Genomic DNA, 25,536 nt, shown 5'->3' on the forward strand with positions numbered 1-25,536 from the left:
TGGCATATAAAAGGCAGGAGTCACACTACTGCTTTACAGCAGTATTGAAGATCAATGGCAACTGTTGGGGCCCATCACCTTTTATATACCGCTTTCATACTACTTTCATAGTGCAATATCCTACTTGGGTGATATGATACAGGTGTGTAACAGAATCTTGAGTACTATGATCAATTTATTTGTATCTATGAAATAAGGTGCAAGACAGAAAGATGAGCTATGTAATAATATTCAAGAGGAAATAATCATTCATTGCCTTCCAAAGATGAGTTTCTGTTTTAGGATTTTCCTCCTAGCAGATTTTACCTCTTGATTCCTCAAATTGTAGATCAGAGGGTTTAAAACTGGGGTCACTGCAGTATATAACAGAGACATCATCATCATCATCATCATCATCATTATTATTATTATTATTTATATAGCACCAACAATGAACAACTTTTAGAAGATCCTCTGGCAGAGGCAAACATGTAGTTGGAAATAAATGGGATAAAGAAGATAGCCACAACTGTCAGATGGGAGGCACAGGTGGAGAAGGCTTTCCAGCAACTTTTCCATGATTGGACTTTGAAGATGAGGAAGGAAATGATATAGAGGTAGGAGAGAAGAATGAAAAAGAAGGGACTCAGAGCAAAAGAGCCCGTGAGAACATTAAGAAGGGTGAGGTTGAGGGCAGTGCTATTGCAAGCCAATGTTAACAGGGGCTTGATATCACAGAAAAAGTGCTGGATATGGTGAGAGCCACAGAACCATAGATGGGAGGTCATCACTGTGTGCATCAGGGAATGAAAAAAACCAGCAGTCCAGGTAGCCCCAGCCAGCATAAGGCAAGCCAATTCACTCATGATGACACTGTAATGCAGAGGACTACATATAGCTACATAGCGATCATAGGCCATGACACCCATAAGCACAGCCTCTCTTATCCCCAGGAAGTGGAAGAAGTGAAGCTGGGTGAGGCAGCCTGTGAAGGAAATAGACTGGTGCTGCATTAGGAAGCCACCCAGCATTATTGGCACAGTAACGGTAGGATAACATATGTCCAGACAAGAGAGGTTTCCTAGGGCAAAAAAATACATGGGGGAGTGGAGCCGTGGTTCAGTGAAGTCTATTGCTAAAATGTCCCCATTACCCAGAAAATAAGCTATGTAAAGCAGCAGGAAAAATGTGAAAAGAATGTATTGCTGTCTGCAGTCATTTGTTAGACCCAGGAGAATGAACTGATGCACATCTGTTTGGTTCCTCATTTCTGTGCAAATAGTAAACAAACAAAACAGAAACGTAGTCAGTAGTTCAAAAATGGAATGTGAAGTATCACAGTGGTAGATACTTTTAATCAATTTCTGGAAGAGTTGTGTTAAGAATATCCAAGTAGAAAAATAGAAGAGCAGTGCAACCCATATGAAAACATTATTAGATTGGTTCTTCCTTACAATACATATGTAGAGCCTTGTGTGTGTACACAGAGAGAGAGAGAGACAGAGAGAGAGACAAAGACAGAGACAGACAGACAGACAGACAGACAGACAGACAGACACCACTGCAACACAAGGATGAATAAAGCTAAAATTCATTCAGGCAGGATCCAGATTTGACATGACACAAATGGATTGTGCATTAGGCTATTCATAATTGAATGTTTAAGCATGTTGTAGGAATTAACAATTAGATAGCAGGCTTCCATAAGGAATAATGGATTGACAGAATGAAAACAAAACATAAAAATACAGAAACCATTAATACTTTCAGACATAATGGCAAATGGGCACAAGTCCAGTCAATCTACTGAAAACTGGGGCCTGATGTCAAATTAATTTACAAAGAAACCAAACCTATTTTATTTAACTTGTACAAGTAATGCCTTGATCTTATCAAAAGTCTAGAAAAAAAAATATTTAGGAGAACTTTTCCAAAACAGTGATCTTAAAGATAGCTGTGACTGTCAAGCCATCTAACATTATACTTTGGCAAATACTTTGAAAACTATTGGGCAGTATCTGGCCACACTGGTTCTGTTATGCTCACAGGAGTGACTGCTTGTGCAATTGGACTTTTTAACTTCTAAAAATAACTCTGGAAACAAGTGGAAACACTAATTTCTGGATCAGGATAGGTCTCTGGAGCTCCTTTCTGCTAACTCTGCTGAACTGGTCTGTTTCTCCTTTTTTTCAGATTATTTTTAGAAGTGTGAATTTTATTGACATTTATTATCTTAATAATAATTTATTATTTATTATCTTTAACTGTTTTAATTCTTATGTTCACCACTCCGGAATCTGTTTCAGATATGGAGCAGTATATACATTTTATAAATAATTAATTAAACGGAACGCTAAAATTATAAAAGGTATTAAAAAAATAGATGCATTTTGCTTATGCACACAATAGTTTTCTATGTATCTGAAACAGTTCAGTGCTAAATCACATGAGAGTGGTGACCATCTTTGATAACTACAATTTTGGGTGGGCACTCACAGTTTTTTGCAGGTCCCTCTCATGATTTCATTTGCCTCCCGCTTCTAGCCTTCTTCATGCAACAACAACAACAACAACAACAACAACAACACTCCAGTAAGTCTGACTTATTTTTAAAGATAGAAGCAGTGGGATCAAAATGGCCAACTGAATGGGCCATGCGCATGTGCAGAGAAGCAACAGTTTTCCCCTGTGTGATGATGCTCTCTGATTCTTGCTCTTCAGACTTCTACATAATGGATGATTCATCCTACATTACTGGGAGGATTACAATTCTGTTCTTGTTTGTTTCTGCTTTAGTTGAAATTTGGACAAAGAGTGTCATCAGATGGAGGGAAATCACGTTTGCTAACCACCACTTCTCTGCCTGCATGTTTGTCCCTCATCTCTTCCAGCACGCCTACCCAGTGGAATTTTAGGATGTTTTAGAATGTTTTTAGGATGTTTTAACAATATATATATTATGTTCTTAATTCAGTTTTATGTATTTTATATTTACTGTTGTCCCCCCGCCCCCTCGATCAAAATGGAGAGGCAGGTAAGAATTGTTGTTGTTGTTGTTGTTGTTGTTGTTGTTGTTATTATTATTATTATTATTATTATTATTATTATTATTATTATTATTTTCTCTTTTGAAAGAGGAAGTAAACAACATGCACTTGGCCCATTCAGGGGGCCATTTTGATCCTGCTGCTTCTCCTGCACACAGCAGGGGATAGTGGCCACTTCTGTCTTTAAAAATGAATCAGACTTAGGCCTTAGCTAGACCTAAGGTTTATCCGGGATCATCCTGGGGTCATACCTGTTCATGTAAATGACACACAGGATATCCCAGGAGCAGGCAGGGATGACCCCGGGACAATCTCAGGATAAACCTTAGGTCTAGCTAAGGCCCTAGTGGTGTGTGTTTGTTGCACAAAGAAGACTAGAAGGGGCGGGAGGCACTCAGGAGGCAGACAAGAACATGAGAGGGACCTGGGGAAATCCATGAACGCCCAGTAATGAGCATACAATAAAACACTCATCTGATGGAGCTCAAATAGTGTGTGTGTGTGTGATGTGTTAAGCCATTTTACAAGCAGTCCTAACCAAGGCCTTAGCTAGACCTAAGATTTATCCCAGGATGTCCCGGGGTTGTCCCTGCCTGCTCCCGGGATATCCTGTGTGTCATTTACATGAACAGGAATGACCCCGGGACAATCTCGGGATAAACCTTAGGTCTAGCTAAGGCCCAAGCCTCCATTATCGGCATCTACACTTCCTTCTAGGGGCTTTCTAAAGTGAGATGGGACTTTGGCAAACTGCCTTAACTATGCCTGAAAGACGAACAATCTCTTTAAGAAACACTTAAAAACAAGCAAACTTTCTTCTCATTAATTGTCTTTTGTTGTTCAGTTCAGGCTTCAGCAAAATAATATAGCATTTGGGAGAAAAAATGCAAGCCAGCAAGCCAGCACTGGAGGCTATGATGGAGAAGATCTCCACAGCGACTGTATATTTTCCCTTGGTGCTCAGGTAAGATGGAACAAAGCACAACCAAACAGTGCAAAACACCAGCATGCTGAAGGTAATGAACTTAGCTTCATTAAAAGTGTCGGGTAACTTCCGGGCTAGGAAGGCTACAGCAAAACTAATAATGGACAAGAAACCCAGGTAGCCCAGTACACAGAAAAACATGGCTGCTGACCCTTCATTACATTCCAGTACAATTTCTTCAGCCAATGCGCTCATGACAAAATCTGGGAATGGAGGAGAGGTTGCAAGCCACACAGTACAAATAGCACCTTGAACCAGGGAGCAAGGAACAACAATTGTCCTGCCCAGTTGTTTCCCCACCCATTTCCGTATCCTTGAACCTGGTTTGATGGTAATGAATGCTAAAACCACAATGATGGTTTTGGCCAACACACAAGAAACAGCAACAGAGAAGATGACAGCAAAAGCAGTTTGTCGAAAGAGACACAACACTTTCTGTGGTTGGCCAATGAATAGTAATGCACTAACAAAGCAGAGCAGGAGGGAGATGAGAAGAGTGTAGGTCAGGTCCCGATTATTCGCTTTGACTATGGGAGTGTCTTGGTGCTTAATGAAGGTCCAAATTACGAAAGCTGTGATGACAGAAAATGAAATAGCCGGCATGGCCAAACCAATTCCTATAGGTTCTTCATATGACAAGAAGCTAATATTTTTGGGAATGCATGCATCTTGGTCTTTGGTAGAATAATGATCATCTAAACATTGAAAACAATTATCCATATCTGAAAAAGAAAAACTACATCGTAATATATTGTACTCCAGAATTATAGATGTCTGAATGAGCGCTACTCAATCTCAAACTGGAGGACTATTTCAAATCTTCTCCTACAATTATAATTGCAAGGAGATATTTGACCATGCCCCCCTTCAGCCTTTAACCAATCTTTCTGAAATATTCAGGTTATGTAAACTAGACATTTCTTTCTGGCACATACAATTTTCAGGAAGATTGGTAAAACCTTTTTGATTCTATTAAGTTGAGAACAAACCACCTACCCCTGATTTCCATTTAACCTTACAGAACACTTATTTTACTTAGATTTTGCTTGCTTACAAGCAACAAAGTGGAATGGTTCACCTCCTAAGAGTATTTCTCTGGGAATACTGTAAGGTTCAGAGGCATCATAAAATAATACAGGACCAGGACAACATGGGTCATCTTTGCTGGGATGGACACAAGATCCTCCCCTGCTGGATTTGGGCTTGAAGAGGGCTCCCTTTCACTGTTCCCCATCATGGAAGCAACAGATGTAAGCAACAAACAGGCATGGTTCACCTCACAGTACAGTAAGGTTCAGATGCTTCATAAGGCAACATGGCTCCAGGAAAATGTGGACCATCTCTGCTGGTCACAGGCACTCCATCCTCCCCATGTGAATTTGAAATGAAAGACCAAGGAAAAGTATGGGTGCATGGAGAGTAAAGCTTAGCTACACCTAAGGTTAATCCCGGGATCGTCCTGGGGTCATCCCTGTTCATGTAAATGACACACACGGGATCCCGGGAGCAGGCAGGGACAACCCCAGGATGATCCCGGGATAAACCTTAGGTCTAGCTAAGGCCTTAGTTAGAAGCCAGCACAATCTTTGACATTGCACAACATCAGCACTGATCATGGGGGGATGCCAGTTAAGGCAACAGACTTAGCTTCCCATTCCTAGCATTTTGGAGTTTGGCCAAACATTAGCCTTGACTTGGGGCCTGCCCAGTCAAATTTTAAGATATTTGACTGTTATTTTAATATTGTATTAGTTTTATATGTTTTAATCAGGTTTATGTACTTTATGGTATTTGTATCTAATACTGTTCCCCGCTTATATCCTGAGGGAGAGGCAGGTAAGAAAATCATCATCATCATCATCATCATCATCATCATCTTTAGTTTTAAACCAGCAGGCCTTGCTCTTAAGAGTCTATACTTAAGAGCAACCACCACCATAGAATTGCGAACGACTTCATAAAAATTAGGGGAAAAGGCATTTGTCCATTATGCACATGGTGGATCAGAACAAATATATTTGAATATTGATCATCTCTATAAACTGTATGCCTTACCTGTTTGGTTTGAAATTTCCCTTTCTGGACATGGAAGACAATCATAGCAGCAAAATGGCTTCCCTTCCCTCTTTGCCCTTCTATAACCCGGAAAGCAGTTGTCATTACACAAAGAAAGGGGCTGTGACTGGTCATAAATAAAAGGGAATAATGTTTCAGTACTAGGGGGTGGGGAAACAGTTTACAGCAATTATATTTCACTGATCATTCTGTGGTTGAGTAATCCAGTTCATGATTTCATGCCATAGTTTCTAGACAGGACTGTCTTTGACCATTAGTGATGTGTGTGTGTGATATGATAAAAGTCTGTAGAAAATGGCTTCATGACTTGCAGATGGTGGAACTACCCTTTGATGCTCAAAAATACTTTGCTTGATCTTCACTTATGATTTTTTTGTTTTAGCAGGTCCTAAAATATTTGGCTATAGCTGGTTTTCCTATTATAGATTTAGAATCTTGATGAGGGGAATTGTCAAAATACTGCAAATTAATATTGCTTCAAAATTTTACTGGTTGTAAAGATAAGTTGAAAATCAGATTAGAGTTTGAAAAAGGCTCAACTAGAGATGCGAAGGTCTGGGGGGAAAACAGAAAAATGTGAGGGGGGGACAGGTTTGTCCAGGATCCCCCCCCAAATGTAAAAAATATATATATGATAGCTTTATATGATGAAAAAAGTTATTTTAGAATTGAAAACAAAGTGTTTATATACTGTTACCCAGTCTTTGGTCCCCTAAAATGATTTCTAAAAGCTATGTAATAAGAACACTTTTATGGAAAGATTAGAGATATAAAATGTCTGGAAAGAATGAAGCCAAGGGGCAGGGGAATTTTTTTTCTTTTTTCTTTTTTGCCTTTTCTAAGATTCCCCCAAAACCCCTAGAAAAAACAAGCAAATGTTTTATTCCCTGGGGCGTTACTAGACGAGGCTCTAGCGCGCGTTACCTTCCGCAGTCATGTCGAGGCTTCCAGATGACGTTCACGAGGATCCGCCGTTATCCTGCGGTGAAGCCTCTTTCTCCCGACTTTAAAAAAGTGAGTTTTAGGGTGCCTTTTCCTGCCGTCCCGCGGTAATTCGGAGTACGTGTGGGAGGATGTGAGGTCACTGCGGTCCGCACTGGGCAGGAAAAGGCGTGCTAAGGGGGAGTGGTCAGCGGCTTCGGTCAAGCCGCCTCCGCCATTTGCGCGCAGTCCGCCAGCTGGGGCAGCGCGGCGCAGCGGCTTTTTTTTTTTACTCCCCCAGTGACAGTTTGCGCAGGAACGGAGGAACGGAAAAGTGGCTATTGTGCTGCTGGGATGGGTGGGGGATGGGTGGGGGATGTGCGCCTGTTCTAGTGGGTTTTTTTTTATTTCCCCAGTGACAGTTTGCGCAGGACCGGAGGACCGGAAAAGTGGCTGGTGACTCCTTGCGGTGGGCAGCTACCGTGGCTGCATAATGGCGGTGCTGTACGCTGCCTGTTAGTGTGGGTACCAGGCTGGCAGAGGGCAGAGCTGTTTGTGGGCTGCTGCCATGGCTACGGCCAGATGTGGGTTGGCTCCTTGGGATGGGGCACAGGGCACAGAGGCGATCATCGCCGCCGACACCTCAGAGGCATGATGGGAGATGTAGGCACAGAGTGGCCATGCAGACGATTGACCTCGGGTCATATGACACCCGCCACGACCCCCATCAGGAAGTGAGCGCATCAATGTTGACCCTCAACAGCACCAGCAGCACTTCAGCTGGCACTGGCACTGCCGCCGCTGCCGCCGCCAGGGCCGGCGGCGGCATCGCTGACGGCTGCGCAAGTTTGCGGTCTTTCGGACGTGCGCAAACCGTGCAGCGAGCGAAAAAAAAAGCCGCGGCAATCAGGCCGGTGTGGCTGCGCAACCGTGCTCGCGGCGGCAGCAGCACAACCGGCGCAAACTTCCGCCACAAATCGAAGGCAGGTGTGGATCATGAGGCGTCACGGCTGAATGGGAAAATCCGCTTTCACCGCTCCTCAACGACGGAACACCCGGTAGGTCTAGCAACGGCCCTGGTCTCCAAATTTCTTGAAATTTTACATCACTAGCTTCACCTACAGCCAAAATTCAGAGACAGAATTATTTCATTGTCTTAACAGGTATCCATTCTTTTGAATATTGGAGAACTTCATTGATACTTCTATAGTTCCTACCTGGTTAAACCTGCTGGGCCATACAATCGCATTCTCAACTATGGTGAACATTTTATCTTGGGGAAGCTTTGGGTCTATCCTTCCAATTTTTGATCTAAGAAAGGAATGGTTTGGGAATGTTATCCAGTTTATAATATCAAATCCAGCTACTAATTCCCTATTCCGATTGAACAAAACCTTTTCTCCAGCGCTGTTGTTAAATGAGACAAGTTTCAGAAAGTCATGGAGCTAAAAAGAAGAAAAAGTAATGAATGAGGATGCCAAGAAAAGTACAAAATGATGGCTATTTCACTTTCCATGGTTAATGTTCCCTTCAGGTTCATAATGCAGGCTTGTGATACTACTACTACTACTCATCATCATCATCATAGTAATAATTAAGGATCTAAAATTACTAGGGGCTGTGTCTTCATCTTCTTCTTATTATTCTTTTGCTATTGGGTCACAGCTGTTAAGGGAAAGTTAGGTGAAACACATTCTATCAGTTTCACTAGAAATGAGGGAGGGAGGAGAAGAGAGAGTAGGTCCTATGATTTATATTGAGAAGATAGCCTAACAGATTGATCTGAAACTTAGTAGTTTAAGAGAGATTTGTTTGAGGATGGTTTGTCCCAATTTTGAGGTGGAACAGGTAAAATATGCTATTTATAGTAATTTAAATTTCCATGAATGACCTTCTTCCTCATACCCATACATGGGATTCAGTTTGTACTAACAGTTCTGCATTGCCATTTTGGAAAACCATTTGCCATATTAGATATAAGAGAGAATGTAATGTGTGCTGTGTGACTCCCCAAAAGTATAAGGTATTTGAAAATGTGAAATCTGACCCTGTGCAGCAGGCATAACTTTCTGGCAAATAACTTTCTTTGCAGTAAGATGGAAATGATGAATTCAACTTCTCTGCAATTATTTCCTTATCCTTCTTTAGTCCTCCTTTAACTCTGATGCCATCCAATGATCCAACTGCCTCCCTAGCTGGTTTCCTGGTTCTGTTATGTTTCAAGAATCCTATATTGTTGCCCTTGAAGTTGTTAGCAATATGCTCCACAAAATGCTTTTTTTGTTTTGTTTAGTATCTCCTATAGTGTACTTGCATATCCTTTGTGCAAATTTGTGTACATTTTTGTTCTGCTCATTTGGGCAAGGCTTCTATTTTCTGAAGGAATCCTTATTTTCTCTTATACCTTCCTTGACATTGTTGGTTAACCATGCTGTTGACCTCTTGGACTTGGTGCAACATTTCCTACCCTGTGGTATATATTTTAGCTAAGCTTTTACTATTTTGGTTTGAAGCAACCTTCAAGCATTTTGAAGAGGTTTAAACTGCTTGACTCCCCTTTCAGCTTCCTTTTTACCAGTTCCCCCAGTTTAGAGACTTTTCCTCTTTTGAAGTCAAATGTGACTGTTGGACTTCCTTGGAAATTATCCACGTCAGTGTATTTTAAATTTAATATCACTTAGTTAACTGTTTCCAATTGATTTGACAACACTCACTAGTGTCAACTACCATGCTTCTGCAGAGGAGTCTGTCCCTTTCAGGTTTTCTAGTTTACTTGATACTATGTCCTCTTTGAAGTACAGAGCAAAACCTCCTCCAATCCACCCTTCTGTGTCCATACAGAGTTTATACCCACTGTATCCCACTGACCTTCTCTGTTTCAACTGGCTTCTTTTATGCAACCCAATATCTAAGTTCTCTTTAAAAACAGGCACTCCAACTCTCCCAGTTTGGCCTGGGGGCTTGTAGTATTAATATAGAAAGACCTATACATGGTATCCCACCGTAGATGTTTCTAATGTGTGCATCTTCTGACTGGCTTTCATGTTTAAACATATTCTCAAGGCCTATTCCCTCCCTGTTTCCATTTGAGCCATCAAAAACATTTCCATCTTTTCCTCTAGGCATGATTCAACCTGCAACTGGATGCTTCCAAGCTCCTGTTGGTTTTCCTCCAGGGTTCTGTTTAAAAGCTGCTCTGCGACCCTTTTTATGTTAAACACCAGCAGTCTGGCTCCATTCTGGTTCAAGTGGAACCCTTTCTTCTTGTACAGAACTGGCTTGTGCCTAAAGGTTTCCCAGTGCAAGATGAGATGACAGATGGACCAAATGAGTGTTGTGTGTGTGTACATTTTGTGTGTGTATGTACTGAAGTAAGGGGGAGGGAAAAGAAGTTTGGAGAATTTACAAAAGTCACACAAAGAGTTTATTAAGGGATCAAAGGTGTGTTTTCATGATGTTCAAAATGTTCCTTGGTGGTGGGGAACTTATATCAGAGATAGGGTATGTGTAGACCTTTATATATTGTTGGAACTCGCATCAGCCTAGCCAGTCTAACCAATGGTGTGGGATCATGGGAGTTACAGTCCAACAATATCTGGAAGGACACATGTTCCTCACCCCTGTATTAGATTCACTTTTTGCTTTCCTTCCTTCCTTCCCCTACCAATACTTTAGTGGTACATCAAAAATAGTCTTTCAGGCCTTCCTATCCATCTTCAAGTGATTTCAGTCTATTAAATTTCCCATAATGATGGTTAATTTGGCTGCTAGATGCATTGCAGCTAGAGGTCCGCCTGGCGCCTACACTGTACTGCTTTCGTCGCCAGCTGAAGACCTTTTTATTCACTCAGTATTTTAACACTTAATTTTAACTTAAATTTAAATTTTACTGTTTTAACTCTGTATTTTAATCTTATATCAACTTTGCTGTGTGGTTTTATCCTGGTTGCGCTTTTTATACTGTATTTCGTAATTGTGTTTTAACCTGTTGGGTGTTTTACTGTGGTTTTAATTTTTGTGAACCGCCCAGAGAGCTTCAGCTATTGGGCGGTATAAAAATGTAATAAATAAATAAATAAATAAATAAATTGCTGAGTGCAAAGATTGCCAATTCAGAGAGAATGCAAAATTTTGCATATGACATTGCCCTCATTCTGAATAGACATACACTTTAGCCTCCATGCAAAATCATCAACCAAACTTCTAAAAGGAGGCCTTTAAAAAATCTACATACAATATATTAACAAAAGTGTCTTCTTTCAGCTCAACCCTAGAATCCATTTCTCTCTCTCTCTCTCTCTCTCTCTTTCTCTCTGTTCAGAATAAGTCATCTGAAACTGCATGTAAATATCTGTGATGCATAACAAAAATAATATACAAAAGTCCTCATTTGGCTGTTTGGTTCAAAACTGTTTAGTAAAGTGTAATGAAGTACAATTATAGACAATATAAGGATGAAGTCAAATACATACTCATCATGATTTTCTTACCAGGTCCAACAGCTGGGGCTGCATATACACAGCTTTATAAAAATAAATAAAGGCTAAAATCCCCTTGATACCACAGTGAGAGGCTAGATTTAGTTCTCCTTACTATGCCCCAACTCTGTTCTCCCTACAGTTATGATTCATATGCTAATCATTATCTTAGATGAATACCTAAACATACATAAATCCTCCAGAAGAAAATTAAATTCCTCAGAGTGACAATAAGACAGATCAGAGAATAGGGATTCAGCTTGTGTTGGGTGGCGTTACACTCCCCCTGAAGACACAGGTCTGCAGCTTGGGTGTACTTCTGGATTCAGCCCTGAGCCTGGATGTCCAGGTTTTGGCGGTGGCCAGGAGTGTATTGGCACAGTTAAAGCTGGTGTGCCAGCTGCACCCATTCCTAGAGATGTTGGATCTGGCCACGGTGGCACATGCCTTAGTTATGTACATCCCGATTGGATTACTGTAACATGCTCTATGTGGGGCAGCCTTTGAAGAGTGTTCGGAAACTCCAGCTGGTTCAAAGAGCTGCAGCCAGATTGTTGACCGGAGCTCGTTACAGGGAGCATATAACTCCCCTGTTAAAACAGCTCCACTGGCTTCCAGTCTGTTTCCAGGCACAATTCAAAGTGCTGGTTATGACCTATAAAGCCCTATATGGCTCGGGTCCAGGTTATTTGAAAGAACATATTCTCCCTTATAAGCCTGTCCGTGCTTAAGATCTTCTGGAGAAGCCCTTCTTTCAGTCCCACCATCTTCACAGGCGCTTGGTGGGAACATGGGAGAGGGCCTTCTCGGTGGCTGCTCCAGTGCTCTGGAACTCTCTTCCTGTGGAAGCTAGGCTGGCTCCCTCCTTGATGGGCTTTCGGAAGCAGGCTAAAACTTTTTTGTTTCAGCAGGCCTTTGGAGAATAATCTGGTCCTCCATCTATGTTAATGTCTTATAATTTTCTTGTGTATTTTAAACACTTATGTCCCCCCCCCCCAATGTATGTTTTAAACTTTGTAAGCCCTGCTTGAGGCCCAGCATTGGGCAAAAGGTGGGATACTACTACTACTACTACTAATAATAATAATAACAATGCAGAGATCACCCATCCTGACCACACTTACAATACTGTGTACAATTCTAGATTTTATATTTTATATATTGCAGAGCTGTCAAAAGTCCAGAAAAGGGAAATTAAAATGATCAAGGGACTGGAGCATTTCCCCTCTGAGGGAAGGTTACAACAGCTGGGATATTTATTTTTTTTAGATTGGAAAAAAAGGAAGTCCATGGTGAGACTGGGTAGAGGTGTGCAAAATTATGTATGGTGTACAGAATGTGGATAGAGACATCAAAATGCTAAGGGGTTTAGTTAGATTCCTGGAGGAGAAGGCTATCAATGGATACTAGTCCTGGTGACTATGTGCTACATTCAGTATAAGAGACAGTATGCCTATGTACACCAGTTGCTGAGGAAAAAGGATGGGTTCCTGCTTGTGGGTTCCTGGTCAACAGCTGGTTGGCCACTGTGTGAACAGAATGCTGGACTAGATGAAACCTTGGTCTGACTCAGCATGACTCTTCTTATGATAACACCATCTATAGGCAATATAAGGATGAGGTCAAAGATAACCTGCACTAATTAATGTGTTACCATATCAAATAGCATATGCACAGCTCTTCTTAAAAGTCAAAATCCCACTGATCAGGTACTAGCTCTTAACTATGTATAGTCCTTAACTAACATATAATTAGAAATATGGGTGGGGGGAGAATATGATCTAAGACCTTTCTTAACTTTTATCTACATGGATATACTGTATAATTATTCCACAAGCCTAGTCATACTGAGTTGTTCTCATCAGACATGACCCAAATAATCAAGTTCAATATGGCTTTAATATCAACAAGAGCACCAGTGACCTGGATGTAAAATAAATGTTCAGAGAGCCCACCTATCCATTCTGACTTTTTTTTCCCCAACAAAAGTCATGTTGAGCTCTCCTGCACGTCTCTGTATTTAGGATTTTACCTGGTATGGCTGTTGATTCAGAAGCTCCCATCTCCCTCCATCAACCATTGATCTGTGTTTCAACTTGGACGAATGCATGGCATGCAATGCATGGGCCACAGCGTAGACAGCATTGTAGATGCTGTAGCTGTGAGCTGTGATGCCCGTTTCAAAAACAGATCCAGGAAGAGTCTCCAGCTTCTCCTGCCCAGTGCAGACTGTCTCAATCTCCCTGTTTACCACAGAGTTGGGGAATGAACAGCTAAAGGCTTGTTCCCAGAACTCTCTCATAAAGCTATCTTTGTTGTTTGTGGTATAGGTTCTCATCTGAAGAAATTTCTGGAATCCCAGCAACTCCTTTGAGTGACTGGCAAAAGATATGGCACCATGGAGGAAGTGTATATCCCAACTCCTTTGAAAGGAAAATGATGTGAAGTCTATTTGGGCTGTCAAAATCCAAACTTTACCTTTGGTCTTTGATGGTGCATTCTCAAATTCTGAAACTCTCATCAATATCCTTATCATAACCATAGTACCTGTTTCTCCATCTACTATTAACACCTTGGCAGTGCTGCTCATGATAATTCTGCATATTGCCATTACTTCCACCACCATTTTTTCAATCTCACTTGAAAAGGATTGCTTTGGGCATCTTTCTATGAAGTCAAAGCAGATGCCACTCTGAGTAAACATTGGAAGCACAGTCTGAATAAATCTTTGTCCAGTGTCATCGTTCACATACAATACTCCAATCCACCTCCACCTGAAATGCAGCAATAATTTGAGAATCCCCATATATTGAAGGGAAGCTTTTGGGAACATCTGATAGAAGAAAATACTTCGCATGTTATTGTTCACCACTGGAGCAGAGCCATATGTGAGCTAAAGAAAGTAAAGAATAAAAGAGTAGAGGGGACAAGGTATTTTCAAAATACTGTGTGTGCATCCATGTGATTCACTTGCTTAACTGAAATGCTTGCCACAAAATGTCATCAGAATCAAGAATTAGTTTTCTTTGTGCATTCAACATGCAATTACAAACCAAGATGATTCAAACTTTTCTGTGAAGGTGATAGAATTACAAAGTCACAGTCATTTTTTCTGCTGAATTTACTCCATGGATGGCCAATTTGTAGCACAGCTGGCATTACTGGCAAAGGGAGCAGGACATTTTCACTATGGATGTCAGAGAAATTCATTTTGGGGGTGGAGATTGGTGAGTTTTTGCTAGCTCGGTCCCCCAAATGCCAGCTCACAGATCCCTGAGCTTGCTAAATTCAGCACACACTGAGGCCTTAGCTAGACCAGGCTATATCCCGGGGCGAACCAGAATGACGCACAGGGGATCCTGGGATCAGGGAGGGATCATCCCTCCCTTGCCCCAGGATATAGCTCTCCCCATTGGGCCCACTTTTTCCACAGTCTTGGGGTTAGGGTGGGGGGAGCAGGGAAACCAAATTAAATTTTAAAAAAGACTTATCTTTAGCGCACGAGCATTTGTGCGCTGCGTCTTTAAAAAATAAAAAATGGTGGGTGTGATGCCTCTCTTCCTGAGATCGTCGCGCCTTACATGTAAATGGGGCAGAGATCTCATGTTAATCACAATGCGAGATCTCCCCTTCTCTGCCTCGGACTTTCAGGTAGGTCTAGCTAAGGCCTGAGTCAGACAAGTTCGTGGTTTCCCTTTAATAAAAATATTTTTAAAAACAGTTGTGAAAATTGAAATTTGCACAAATCCATGGCTGCGAACATTTATGGAAATTGCAATTCATGCAAAATCAATGTCATTAATAGTGCAATTTGTATGAAATTATAGGTGTTAATGGTCCTTTATGACATTTTTTTATTGAAATTGCACTATTTTTTACTGTGATTTTAAAATTTTGATTTTAAATCACAATTATCTGTAACTATTCCCAGTTGTGAATTTGCAGAAAAACCAAAAAAAAGCCAGGAACCCCCGGACCACATAGTGCCTCTCCCCGCATGCACACCACATCTGGGCAACCAGCAGGAGTGGGGGGAGCAGAGCATGAGTATGACATGGGGGAAATCTCTTGACCCATATTTTGACACACCTGAATAGGAGCTGGAAGAGAATTTGGATCTGATTGATTCCTCCCTACCTTTGCAATATTCTTTCACTACTTGCTCCCTGGACCCTCAGTGGACTCATGGCAAATCTCATCCATACTCTAATGTAATATAATTTGAAACATTTTAATAATTTTATTGTGAGTTTCAACAAAACAGACAAATGAACAACAGAAAAAATAATAAAAATCACAACAACAACAACAACAACAACAACAACAATAATAATAATAATAATAATAATAATTTCTTATCTGCCTCTCCCTCTGGATCAAGACGGGGAACAACACCAAATACAAAACCCATCAAATACATAAAACTTATTAAAAGCATATCAAACTAATACATGATTAAAAAGTATCTTAAAATTCAACTGGGTAGGCCTGCTGGAAGAGATCAGTCTTTATGGCTTTCTTAAAATTGGGAAGACTGTTAAGTTGATGAATCTCTCCTGGCAGGCCATTCCACAGTCTGGGAGCAGCAGAAGAGAAGGTCGTCTGGGTTTAAAACATGATATCAAAACAATGGTATGCAACATATCTAACATATTTCTAGAGAGAGAAGGGGGGAAATGATAACCAATATATAGCACATTACTAGTTTAAATCACTAAAACCACAATTTTTAGAGTGCACTACAATGCCAATCTCTCATGCATTGTACTCCAGTTACAGTGCTCCCTTCTGAAAAAGTATCTAGTGGCTCTCTCTCTTCATTTCTGTACACCCCCCTGAGATCCAGGATATAAATGTTTGAATAAATAAATAAATTTCTCATTCTGCTATCTTTATTTAAAAATAAATAAATGAATTAAGATTTATTTTTAATTGGAGCCTGTTATTGCAGTTTCACTATTAGCTTTTTGTTGTTGTTTATTCGTTCAGTCGCTTCCGACTCTTCGTGACTTCATGGACCAGCCCACGATAAATCTGTCATTTTCATATTCTTTCCCATTCTCCGTTTTTAAATCTCAAGCAAGTTTAAATATAGAATATGAATGACTCTGCAAATGTTGGTAAAGTCTTATAGAAAATGAAATTAAGTGTAATTCTCATCCAATTCTCACCAGTCAAATTTCGGAATGGAAGTTATGCCCAGTATGGAGAGGATTGTGATGTGCCCCTGCATGCCATATAACTACTGAAGACTAGGAGTGTGTCAGAGGAAAACATAAGAACATAAGAAGAGCCATGCTGGATCAGACTGAGAGTCCATCTAATCTAGCACTCTGTTCACACAGCGGCCAACCAGCCGTCGGCCAGGGATCAACAAAGCAGAACATGGTGCAACAACACCCTCCTACCCATGTTCCCCAGCAACTGGTGCAGACAGGCTTACTGCCTTGGACACTGGAGGTAGCACATAACCATCAGTGCTAGTAGTCATTGATGGATAAGTGCTACATCCAGTATCTGAGGCAGTAGCCTGTATCTGAGGCAGCAATCCTTCTTAAGCACTGACCTGGTTGAATATACAGGGATGGTAGAGAAAACAAAAGTGGATTGGTGGCTAAACAAATGAATAAATAAATTGCTGTGAATTATTTTCCTCACAAATCAAGGGTAAGCAAAATTATATTTCTTCATCAGGATTGGACCTTAAAGTTTCTTTCTTTGTTTCAGCAATCTGACTCTACAAAACACCACCTGAAAGACAAAAGCAGACCAATAGGCTTGTTTAATACCCATATTGTGCATACCCAGCTTACCTGTGGAATCTTGTAAATGCCCAAAATGTCTCCCATATGGAGTACAATGTCAGAGTTAGGTCCCCCAATGACTGCTACCAGATTAGTCTGCACATCACACTTGTAGTTAGGGATGAATCTGTTCTGTGTGGAAAGAAGGTCCACTGAAGCACGATAGGTTGAGGTTGCGCTGAAACGATTATTATAGATATGGAAGCCCAGGGTGATATTGGGTAAGATGTATGGATTGTCATTGATCTCCTTTATAGCAAATTCCAAGAGCAGAATGTGCTGGTAGTTCTGAAGCAATACCCTGCAGGGAGAATGATGGGTAGTATCATGATGGAACTGCTCCAGAATGACATTTGCTATATTTTAATTCCGTATATGCACTTAAATAGCCTCAGTCCTGTGAAATGTGAACTAACATCAGCACATTCAGCGGCCCTTCTGATTTCTTTGAAAATCAGTCCAACAACAGCTCAGTTGGAGAAGCTTGGAGTTGGCACATGTGCACATTATTCAAAACCAACTACAGATCTCCATTATGATAAAAGGATCAATTGATCAATAGATACATAGATACATAGATATTCAATTTGCTTGTGTTGATGAAGTTAAGATACATTATATATTTATAAATGGTTTACAAACAATGAAAGAAAAATGTGATGTCAGTAGGGCTGTTCTACATCTGTTTCATCTCAGGGTTTTTCCTGATTTTTGCAGGGGCCATTCCAAGGCGAATCCCCAAATAAAACGGAAAGAACAAACAGTGAAATTATTCAAAGGGGAGGGAGTATATAGTTCCAGGGGATGAGATATTCTTAGATATATTTACTATGAGGATAACATACTTTTGAAAAAGAAAAGTCATGAACACCCTCCAAACACCCCCCCCCCCTCTTGACTTATAAGCTTCCACCCCTCTCTACAAAACAATTTTGGTATTGGTTTCGCAAGTACCTAAACTGCACTGAAATGGCCATCCCAACTTAGAGATCTGTGAACGGGGTAGAAATTTAGTGGCAGCCATTTCAGCCCATTCCTAGACGTCAGCCATTCTGCAACACAAAATAGAGCAGATGCATAAGCCCAGATTGCCTTGAATTTATTATCTAGACAGAGATTCAAAGTGGTTTAAAACAAACACCAACTCCTTACTCAAGGTCATCAATATTTTCATGGGAAGGATGATGTGAAAAGCTAATAGAACTGGAAAAGATGTAGATTTGAGAAGTAATGCCAGCAATGATGAAGTCTCCTGGCTGAAAATACTTATGAAGAATAGGAAGAGGTTTACTGATGGTACATTTACCAAGATGAACCTTGTAAAACACCTGAGACAAAAGCACCAAGAGCAAGAACACAAATATTTCAATCTTGCATGAAAGCCTTCCTTCTAGATGTTTCATGGCTTCATATAATGTCATTTGATTATCCTTTGTCATTACAGCTTGAGTTGAATGTTTGTACTATAGTTTTCACTTCAGGATTTGAAGAATCTACCTTCTGGTTGATTGAGCAGTATGTCTTTAATAATAGCACCTGGACATCTCTAGGGACTTGGAAATGAAATAATGGTTTATTTCATAATTAGATGGGAGATAATCACCTACTTGGTGTCAAAGGCTTTCTCTGTTTCATTGAAAAGGAAAACATATTGAGCACATCCCAACTGAAATCTTTTCTGATTCTCAGTGGGGCAGGAAGAGACACGTGAACTTGAATCACCCATGACAAAAAATAAATTGGAAACCACCAAATCCCCTTAGAATCTGAAAGATTTTAGTTCCCCAAAGCATGCGAAATGTTGTGCCAATGTCCAACCCAATGCACTTGCCAATACTTGGCGAGTATTTTTGCACATGAAATTCAGGAAATTGAGACCCTTACCCATAAATCCAGTGGTGGGGTCTTCTTCCACTGTTCTAGTTGGTGGAATGGCTTTTCTTTTCTTTTTAAAAATTATTTATTTATTTATTTATTTATTTATTACATTTTTATACCGCCCAATAGCCGAAGCTCTCTGGGCGGTTCACAAAAATTAAAACCATCATAAAACAACCAACAAGTTAAAAACACAAATACAAAATACAATATAAAAAGCACAACCAGGATAAAACCACGCAGCAAAATTGATATAAGGTTAAAATACAGAGTTAAAACAGTATAATTTAAATTTAAGTTAAAATTAAGTGTTAAAATACTGAGTGAATAAAAAGGTATTCAGCTGGCGACGAAAGGAGTACAGTGTAGGAGCCAGGCGGACCTCTCTGGGGAGCTCATTCCACAACCGGGGTGCCACAGCGGAGAAAGCCCTCCTCCTAGTAGCCACCTGCCTCACTTCCTTTGGCAGGGGCTCACGGAGAAGGGCCCCTGTAGATGATCTTAAGGTCCGGGCAGGTACATATGGGAGGAGGCGTTCCTTCAAATAACCTGGCCCCAAACCGTTTAGGGCTTTAAATGTCAATACCAGCACTTTGAATCGGGCCCGGACCTGGACTGGCAGCCAATGAAGTTGTAAAAGGACTGGCGTAATGTGATCTCGCCAGCCAGTCCCTGTTAGTAAACGGGCTGCCCTGTTTTGTACCAGCTGAAGCTTCCGGACCGTTTTCAAAGGCAGCCCCACGTATAACGCATTGCAGTAATCCAAACGAGAGGTTATCAGAGCATGGATAACTGTAGCTAGGCTATCACTGTCCAGATAAGGGCGCAGTTGGTATATCAGCCTAAGCTGATAAAAGGTGCTCTTCCATTGATGTTTTTTCCCCCCTTCCATTGATTTTTAAGGATTATTTATCCCTTCAATGTTTCCCTATCTGAAGTGATAAGGCAACGCATGCATCGGGGGCATCTCAGAGCTTACCAGAAGGGAGGGGGAGGAGAGAAACTGACGCTTTGAAGAGAAAGAGACAGACAGACAGACAGAGATTTCCTGGCACTTCCTGGTCTTCATCCACCATTTCCTCCTCCGTTCTCACAAGGCCGTCTCCCAGGATCCTTTCTCACAATGTAAGGGAGCAGCTGGCAGAGACTCCCAGGGCCTGGAGGCTGCAGTTGAGCCAAGGCCCTGTCTGGGCCCTCTCCTTCCCCACAATGCTGGGGAGGCCAGGGAGGAAGAGAGAAACAATCTGCTTTGCTTGGAAGAAAAAGAAAAGCTGTCTGGCTCAGGTAGGAGTTTTGAGAGAGGGGATGCCTTTCTTTGTTGTGTGGATGTGTGTGTGTTTGAAGTGTTATTTCCAGGTTTGTAAAAAAAGAAGAAGGGGTGTGTGTGGAGAGAATATTCCTCCATCTCACCTGTACGGATTTTTCAATTACCTTTGTTCATTCTTCCCCCCCCCCTCCCCATCCTGCATTTTAATTTTACTTATCCGTGGGAAACTGTGGTACATCCTTAATGTAAAGTAAAGAATACAGTTCACAACAGAGTGGGGTTTTTTTACTTCTGTGATGGCAAACTTTCCTTTGGGGTAGCAGCTCTTGACCCAAGCCTCTTAAAGTGTAATCTTCATGGAAAGAAATATTGAGAGAGTCAGACTAGGAGTGATTTTAGGCAGAAGGTGTAGATGCACGTAGAAGAAGGAGACTTTAATTACAATAATTTATTTATTTATTTGTTTATTACACTTATATATCGCCCCCATAGCCAGGGCTCTCTGGGCGGTTTACAGAAATTCTGAAATTAAGATAAAAACGAGTATACAAAATTTAAAATTCTAAAACACAGAACACACACACATAAAGCATTAAAAACCGTTAAAAAACTAAACATGTGGGTGATTAAGATGTGCCGCCATATGCCTGGGCAAAGAGGAAAGTCTTAACCTGGCGCCGGAAAGATAGCAGCGTTGGTGCCAGGCGAGCCTCATCAGGGAGATCATTCCATAGTCTGGGGGCCACCACCGAAAAGGCCCTATCCCTTGTTGCCACACTCCGAGCCTCTCTCGGAGTAGGCACCCGGAGGAGGACCTTAGATGTTGAACGTAGTGACCGGGTATATTCATGTTGGGAGAGGCGTTACATCAGGTATTGTGGTCCCAAGCCATTTTAAATAAATTATGAGTTTCTGAAATACAGAAATGATAATATTTCTACCTGAGGAAAGAGATACTACTCATTAGATTCCAACATGTATTAGTTTGGGCAGGATTAACTTTACCCTTCTGGGACCATGAGGAAAATCCTCCCTGTAGCAGTGATTAGTCTTGGAAGCCAAGCTTCCATTAGTGCCTATGGGAGCTTGGGTTCCATGACTATTATTATTATTATTATTATTATTATTATTATTATTATTATTATTGTTGTTGCACTTATATCACGCCTTTTTTCCTCTAGTGTTCCCAAGGCAGTGTACATCCTCCTCTCCATTTTATCCTCAAAACAACAACCCTGTGAGGTAGGTTGGGCTGAGAGTTTGTGACTGGCCCAAAGTCACCCAGTGGGTTTCCATGGCGGAGTGGGGACTAGAACCTGGATCTCCCGACCCCCAGTCCAACACCACACTGGAAATACACATCTAGTCCCAAAAGCCTTCAGAAATAGTTCATTAACTTAAGATATAATCCTTCCTTTAAATACAGCACCTATGTCTATCACAACAGTTAAAGGTGCAGGAGCTATACTAGAGTGACCAGATATAACAGAGGGCAGGGCACCTGCAGCTTTAACTGGTGCGATGAAGAGGAAATTTCACCAGGTTCTCCATATATACAAATGGCACCTGCTGAAATTCCCTTTTCAATACAACTGTTAAAGATACAGGAGCCCTGTTTTCCTTTTCATATGGTCTCCCTAGCAGACACAGGGATCATCTACACCAAGCAGGATATTCCACTATGAAAGCGGTATCTAAAAGGCAAGAGCCACACTACTGCTTTATACAGTATTGAAGTGCACTGACCACTATTGGGGCCCTTTGACACATACCATATACCACTTTAATACCGCTATATCCTGCTTGGTGTGACTCCTACCTTTTATATACTGCTTTCATAGTGGAATATCTGGCTTGGTGTAGATGAGTCCACAGTCTCACAGATGTGGGAAAATTCTCCTGTGCTCTCCTTTACAGGCCTCTACGGCCTCATCTACACCAAGCAGTATATTCCACTATGAAAGCGGAATATAAATGGCAGGAACCACAACAAGCAGGATATAGCAGTATGAAAGTGGTATATGGTATGTGTCAATGGGCCCCAACAGTTGTCAGTGCACTTCAATACCACTATAAAGCAGTAGTGCCTTTTAGATACCGCTTCCATAGTGGAATGTCCTGCTTGGTGTAGATGTGCCCTATGTGTCTCATTAAACACATAGAACTATTCCAAGAAGTGAAGGTCTGAATTCAAAATCACATACTTGTGTTTAAAGGGGTGTTTCATAATGGTGGGAAGACTGAAGAGAATGAAAGCCTCTAAGGCTGTGGGATTGTATTCTGTTTGTAGAGAAGCTCAATACCAAGTTCACAGAGGAGTTTCTCTGCTCTATGTTATAACGTGGGCCTCTAATCCTTCAAATACCGTATTAGTCAGGTATGCCAACCGATCCAGGAATCTTGTGATAACTTTCTCTATCATGGCAGTGTCTTCATCTGCCTTTACCTGGCATCTGTTCTTTTTCTGCTAAAGCTTTTTCTGTGATCTCTAATGCATTTTAACAGGGCTCTTCAACCAAGAAGGACTCACAGAATGGCATACAAAGATTAAGCATGAGATTGTCCTGGCATTCAAGTTTACAGTCCAAAAGACATGGCACAAAAGGGAGGCAGGAGGAAGAAAAGCAGAATTCAGGCACCTGTTCTTCATTTCAAATAGGGATGGAAAAACCAGTGAGGTTCATTTTTGTTGAGGTTCTCTGATGTTCATCTCATGCCCGTTGCTGAAACATGAGTACTCCCACCCTGACCAACTCATACAAGACAAATGCGCATTTTGGTGCATATTTCTTAAAGTGCACTCTGATAATGCAGTTTCCCCGATATATTTAAAATTCGAAAATGTTTTTGAGTGGGGGGAGCGAAGTGCACATTTCAAAGACCACATTAATTCTTGCTAAGATAATTTTAAGTTGCAAATTTTGCAAGCTTTTTCTGATAATTGCAATCCCATTGACATTCGAGGTTGCAAACAGGGCACATCCCAGTGAACAAAGAATCAAACAGAATTCTTACACCTCCTGAGTTTTGTCTCCTAGGGAAGGGCAGGGAGGGAAGGCAGGAAAGGGTGAAAGAAGCTCCCTGCAGTTGTTCCTTCTCTTGCCAATGGATGGGGCCAGGTTGGTCTCCCCCTCACTAGGATGCTCTTTCTAGGAGAAAGGAACATACAGCCTCCCAATGGCCCTTGGTTTTCTGGCCAATGGACATGGTAGCCAGAGTCAATGATCCATCATTGTCACACATGGCTTCTCCATTTTGGCTTTATTTCTGTTAAATAAATCATGTCACGGTGTAATAGGTCATGTGTTGTTCATCTGAGGTTGTATTTACCTAATTTTTAGACCTGCTAAGGAACAGATGATTGTTATTATGTCCTGATATGTAAAATCATACAATTCCAAGAGGGTGTACTTTCTTTTTCACACGACTGTAAATATCAGAGTAGCCAAATGATCAACCCCTCAAACATGGATTAAGCATATGCATTCTAAAGTGTATTTTAAAATGCCCGTTATAATTCATGACCCAGTTCTGACCAGAGCTTGGCATGTTCTGAGAGGTCCCTTTGGGCTAAAATCCTCTTCAGATAATCTTGGGAGCCAATGGCAGCTGGACATTTTCACCAGTACATGAAGCACTTTGGCTGTGCCGCTCCAGGCTAAATGGGTCACCTGAGTGAGCACCAGCTCTAGATGCTGAACTCCTCATAAATGATACAAATCTGGAGATTTGAGTCAATTTAATTTTGAAAATTATCCATATTTAAAGTAGTGACCTCCGAGTCATGCCCCCAAATTACTTTAGATTTCCCGTTCTGAGGGATGTGGGAAAACTCTTGCTAGTGAAATATAATTGAATCAGAGATGAAACATACACATCTGAAAGTGAACCTTCAATACAAGCCGTTTATTTCTATGATATTAACAAATTTAAAACATAATGTTGCTGTTACAAGCAGGTGAGCAGTAAGAAGACCTCTAATGTGAATTAGGCAAGGGGTAGATTCTGAATGGAGCAAAAACATTGAGTTTCCTTTTGCTGCTGCGGATCTGGGCCCAGGCCTGCTTAAAGGGTGATGGCAAGGAAAACTTCACAAGTTTCTTTCCCTGTTGGGCTGAGGAGGCAGCCTGGACTTGGGTCCTCACTGGACTCTGTTTTGTCATCCCTACCTTGGTGAAGGCCAGGGTGCCTGGATCTCCAGGGGCACTGCTGTTACTGGCCCCACTGCATGGCTCTGGGGAAGGTACCCTTATTTCACCCAGCTTCACTCTCTCCAGCAGCCTCCATTTCTGGCCATGGATCTTTTTAAAATGTGCAGGACTCTCCCTCACAATGACTTCAGGGTATAAGTGATGGGGTGGGTCTTCCTGGGCACAGGCAGAGTGGGTGGCATCTGGCAGTTGTCCATCTGCCCTGTTTTCCTCTCCTCTGCCCTTTGCTGGAACTTTGATGTCACACTGCTCCTGAGATGTCTTGATGATTGTGGGGTGGGTGAGCTCTCCCATCACTAGTTTTGATGCTGATTCCTGGGAGGGGGGCTCCATTTGCTCTGGAATCCCACCTCCATTCCCAGGAGGCAGGAGGTCTTCTCCAGGGGAGGGCTCATGTGCCCCCTCCTGGAAAGACAGTTGGCATCCCAGTGGCAGAGACAACGCAGAGGGCAACTGCTCGGCAGCTCCTGGTTTCTCCCTGCTCTCTATCTCCTCATTTCCATCACAGACTCCTGTGCCCGTTGGTGTGGCTGGTGAGATGGGGGAGCAGAGAGATCCTGGGGCAATGGAGGGCTGCAGGAAGAACCTGTGGAGAGACAGAAGGACACAGAGATAGTCTGACATGTTCCCTGGCAAGACACCTCCCAACTGATCCTGGCCTTATCTCAGAAATTCAGATCCAATCCTCAGAAATTCAAGCCACAGACCAGGAGACCCCAAGACTTAGTGAGGCTGCCTGGCTGCTTCACTGATGTTTTCCCCAAAAGCTCAGGCAAGAGAGGCTGTTGTGGGATGTGGGCATTTGGGTGGAGGCCCACAGTAAGAGAATGTCGAAGAGTGCCAGGCATTGATGAACAGCCTCTCATAGATCAGTGCCTTTAAGATAGGAG

The 25,536-nt window shown here is 41.6% G+C and overlaps 2 protein-coding genes across 2 annotated transcripts; both read right to left on the reverse strand.

The window, feature by feature from the left end:
- Positions 1 to 249: 249 nt before the first annotated feature.
- Positions 250 to 1,247, reverse strand: LOC134405311 (olfactory receptor 12D2-like). The gene is made up of 2 exons (XM_063136553.1): positions 452 to 1,247; positions 250 to 398 (listed from the first exon to the last, which is right to left on the reverse strand). The coding sequence occupies exons 1-2, from the start codon at positions 1,245 to 1,247 to the stop codon at positions 250 to 252; spliced, it is 945 nt and encodes a 314-aa protein (XP_062992623.1).
- A 2,575-nt stretch (positions 1,248 to 3,822) lies between these two features.
- On the reverse strand, positions 3,823 to 25,270 carry LOC134405312 (vomeronasal type-2 receptor 26-like). Its single transcript, XM_063136554.1, has 9 exons — positions 24,605 to 25,270; positions 18,443 to 18,618; positions 17,300 to 17,591; positions 13,564 to 14,379; positions 12,304 to 12,322; positions 11,032 to 11,042; positions 8,226 to 8,453; positions 6,067 to 6,193; positions 3,823 to 4,733 (listed from the first exon to the last, which is right to left on the reverse strand). Exons 1-9 carry the CDS (start codon positions 25,268 to 25,270, stop codon positions 3,823 to 3,825), a joined length of 3,246 nt encoding a protein of 1,081 aa, XP_062992624.1.
- Between the last annotated feature and the right edge of the window lie 266 nt (positions 25,271 to 25,536).

Source organism: Elgaria multicarinata, chromosome 11, assembly GCF_023053635.1.
Source record: "Elgaria multicarinata webbii isolate HBS135686 ecotype San Diego chromosome 11, rElgMul1.1.pri, whole genome shotgun sequence".
NCBI lineage: Eukaryota > Metazoa > Chordata > Lepidosauria > Squamata > Anguidae > Elgaria > Elgaria multicarinata.

What these genes read in the sequence shown, in the direction of transcription:
- LOC134405312 (XM_063136554.1), bottom strand. Translation starts at nt 25,270, where the DNA reads ATGTCAGACTATCTCTGTGTCCTTCTGTCTCTCCACAGGTTCTTCCTG. An exon ending in GCACCCTGGCCTTCACCAAG is followed by an intron (nt 18,619 to 24,604) that starts GTAGGGATGACA and finishes CTTTTGTCTCAG; the next exon opens with GTGTTTTACAAGGTTCATCT. An exon ending in GGAAATTTCAAACCAAACAG is followed by an intron (nt 4,734 to 6,066) that starts GTAAGGCATACA and finishes TTTCTTTTTCAG; the next exon opens with ATATGGATAATTGTTTTCAA.
- LOC134405311 (XM_063136553.1), bottom strand. Translation starts at nt 1,247, where the DNA reads ATGAGGAACCAAACAGATGTGCATCAGTTCATTCTCCTGGGTCTAACA. An exon ending in CATGTTTGCCTCTGCCAGAG is followed by an intron (nt 399 to 451) that starts GATCTTCTAAAA and finishes TAATAATAATAA; the next exon opens with TGATGATGATGATGATGATG.